We start from the raw sequence: 3,214 nt of genomic DNA, 5'->3' as shown, positions 1-3,214 counted from the left end.
GATAAAAAAATTACATTCACAAGATTACCTATTTGCAGGTGGGTCAAATAATAGATACAAGTCAAGAATGCACCACTAGAATAATATTAGAAAAAAGTTTGCAGCAGACGAGGGTTGATCCTTTCATTAATGAGCTATATTCGAGTTTACAAGTACTGAGGCCGCACCAATATTGATCAAGTTCAGGGTCAAGAAAGACGACGAGTCAAAAATAGTACATTGAGAAACTACTTAAAACGAAATCAGTGAGCCAGAAACAAACAATGGAAAATGACACAAGAATTCGACATATCACGTCCAGTTTGAAATGTCTGCGCCTGACCAACAGAAACACATAATAAAACTAATATTATTCCTCCGCGATATGTACGTTATATATTTTATAAAAGAAAGTCGCATGAAATGATTCAGGCGAAGCCAATATATTGGTGCAAAATATAGTAAAGAACGTTAGTCACAAGAGAGTCATGACATGATATTGGTGTGCTTTGAACGTTGACGTAGTTTTCATATTGGTTTTAGTCCTAATTTCTTCTGGAAAAACAAGTGATAGCATGAAGAACTACTATAAAAGGAGCACCAAACCTATCATTTTTCACATCCATCAGTTTTCTCTCAAAGCTTGTGCTACCAACAGCTTACCAAGTTCCATAACATACCAGTTCTAGTGAAATGGGTTCGCTAACAACAGTGCATGAGCTTCCTACCATCAACTTCTCCATTGAAGACTTGAAGCCTGGCTCAGCTTCTTGGTTGTCCACCGCCAAACAAGTCCGGTTTGCGCTCGAAGAATATGGCTCTTTCGTGGCACAATATGATCAAATTTCAGCAGAACTTTTAAACAACATGTTTGGCCAAGCCAAAGATTTGTTTGAGGTTCCCAAAGAAAACAAAGTGAAGAACGTTGGTGACGAACCCTATCGTGGGCATATGGGTCCAAACCCACTCCTGCCACTCTATGAAAGCTTGTGCATCGACAACGTCACATACCCACAAGAAACCCAAAAGTTCAAAAATCTCATGTGGCCTGAGGGAAAGGACAACTTCTGGTAATTTCAATTATATTTATCGATGCCTTAACACACGATGTTCACTATCGATAACTTATTCCTATTATTTATAGTATCGATAATTTAATTCAATTTCATAGTAAGACATTATAAACATTTTTTTGGCGACATAAGTTTACCGAGAGAACATTACTTGATTAATTTCTTAATTTGTTATTTATTGTACGTGCTTCAATCTTATTTTTTCTTGTTTTGGGGCATGCAGTGAAACCACAGATTCATTTGGGCAGTTATTGGCAAATTTGGAACGCACAGTTGAGCAACTGCTATTCGAAGGCTATGGGATTGGAAAGCAGTATGAGTCGGTTGGTAGTTCGAACGGTCACCTTCTTAGATTCATCAGATATACAGTACCAGAGGACAAGGATGCCACCGTAAGGTTTCCGAGCCACACAGACATAAACTTCACCACCATTGTTGTTCAGCATGATATCGCTGGCTTGGAGATCAAAACAAAGGAAGGTGATTGGATTAATGTTGAGTGTGCACCCTCACAAGCACAGTTCGTATTCATGGCGGGTGATGGACTGCAGGTGGGTCCCTATTAATTTTTAGTTAAGAATACCCTATTTATTTGTTAATGAATGTTGACATTTATGTGCAACTTATGGTTTTTTTATTTTTTTATTAATTAAACTTAAGAGCATCAAAAAATACATATATAATTTGCTCTGTTACCTGGTCAATTAAAGCATACGACATTCATAGAACAATATTTATAATAGAACACAGATATAAATAAATAAATAAACAAACAAGACTCTCTATATACCTGTGCATTCTTAGTTAAACATATAAATCTCTTATATATGTTTACGGGGTCTAGGTGAATGAAAAATGACATTGACCATGCAGACGAGTGATCTTATTTATTTTTTAAATTGAAGGGTATCGATAAATAAATAAAGAAATTGCTCTACGCATGTGCCTGCTAAGTTAAACATATTGCTTTTGTTATATAAAACCAAATTTGCATTAATTTGATGTGAAAATTCAACTTGGTGTTCGATTAATTAGGTGTGGAGCAATGACAGAGTGAAAGCTTGCCACCACAGAGTAAAGCATTGTGGAAACAAGACAAGATACTCAATTGGGATGTTTACATTCAACAATGGGATTTTCCAAGTGCCGGAAGAACTAGTAGACGAAAGCCACCCACTGCTCTATAACGCATTTGATAGCCGTGCCTTTATTCGAAAATATGCTACATCTCCAGAGCTGAAGAAGGAAGCGTGTCCCATCAAGGCCTATGCCGGTGTCAAAGCTTAATTTATAGAATTACGATTGCTGATGTTCATAATAAGTTATAATAAATGTGTTCTTGGTTGCTTGGAATCTGTCTTAATTTCCTTGGCTTCTGGGAACTGTGGCACGTCGTGCTATAATTTGTATTGGCTATGACGACATCTTTTTTGTAGCCTAATCTTTTAAGGCCTAGTGGGGTTTTTTTTTTTGGGGTACTTGTTACTTCCTCATGTTAATAAGATCTATTGCTTAATCTTTATAAAAAAAGAAAAGAAAAAAAGAGTCAACTTTCATATTCTTCACCTTCAAATTGTAAGCTGATTGAGCATCGATTTCGTCATTTATTGATATATTTACAAAATGGAGAATTATCGTCGCCTTTGTTTATTCAAAGCCATCATGGTTGAGCCCGTGTTTTCATACCGCAACTACAACGGTGATTCATAGTCGTTGATATTATGTCTACACGACGGTACTCATTCTAAAAGTGTTGTCTAGTCGAATTCTGCAAACTAATGATATGGGAGTTTATGTTGTTGAGCTTTTAAATATCTTGATAAAAAGGGGGAAGAATTTTATTAAATCAACAAGAATAAATAGTACAAAAAACACATATTGTAAATGGAGTCATCCCAATAACAATATGGCAAACATGAGTAAATCTAGAGTTCATAATATAGTTCGCAACCCATGCACCAAAGTGGGTTGACATGATTCAATGAGATCAAAACTCAGCCCTGCCCGACCCAATTGCTTGATGAGTAAGGCCTAGGCTAAGACTTTAAAACTGGGCCTAATCCATTTGAGCCTGTTATGATACAACTTAGTCCACTCCGTTAGGGCTGAAATACCTTCTTTCCTTCTAGGGCTGAAATACCTTGTACTGTCTCTCGTGCTAC

The 3,214-nt window shown here is 36.6% G+C and overlaps 1 protein-coding gene across 1 annotated transcript; it reads left to right on the top strand.

Annotated features, from left to right (window-relative positions):
- The first annotated feature begins 590 nt into the window (after positions 1-590).
- LOC103326797 (deoxypodophyllotoxin synthase-like) lies at positions 591-2,617 on the top strand. Its single transcript, XM_008229039.2, has 3 exons — positions 591-1,049; positions 1,276-1,603; positions 2,088-2,617. Exons 1-3 carry the CDS (start codon positions 673-675, stop codon positions 2,337-2,339), a joined length of 957 nt encoding a protein of 318 aa, XP_008227261.2. The 5' UTR covers positions 591-672; the 3' UTR covers positions 2,340-2,617.
- The last annotated feature ends 597 nt before the right edge of the window (positions 2,618-3,214 follow it).

This window comes from Prunus mume, linkage group LG3 (genome assembly GCF_029339155.1).
Source record: "Prunus mume cultivar Tortuosa linkage group LG3, ASM2933915v1, whole genome shotgun sequence".
Lineage (NCBI taxonomy): Eukaryota > Viridiplantae > Streptophyta > Magnoliopsida > Rosales > Rosaceae > Prunus > Prunus mume.
The sequence above is the reverse complement of the archived record's forward strand: the minus strand, read 5'-3'. Positions and strand labels throughout refer to the sequence as shown.

Coding starts and splice junctions, on each gene's coding strand:
- LOC103326797 (XM_008229039.2), top strand. CDS start 673: ATGGGTTCGCTAACAACAGTGCATGAGCTTCCTACCATCAACTTCTCC. Junction 1,050..1,275: donor GAGGGAAAGGACAACTTCTG/GTAATTTCAATT, acceptor TGGGGCATGCAG/TGAAACCACAGATTCATTTG. Junction 1,604..2,087: donor TGGCGGGTGATGGACTGCAG/GTGGGTCCCTAT, acceptor TCGATTAATTAG/GTGTGGAGCAATGACAGAGT.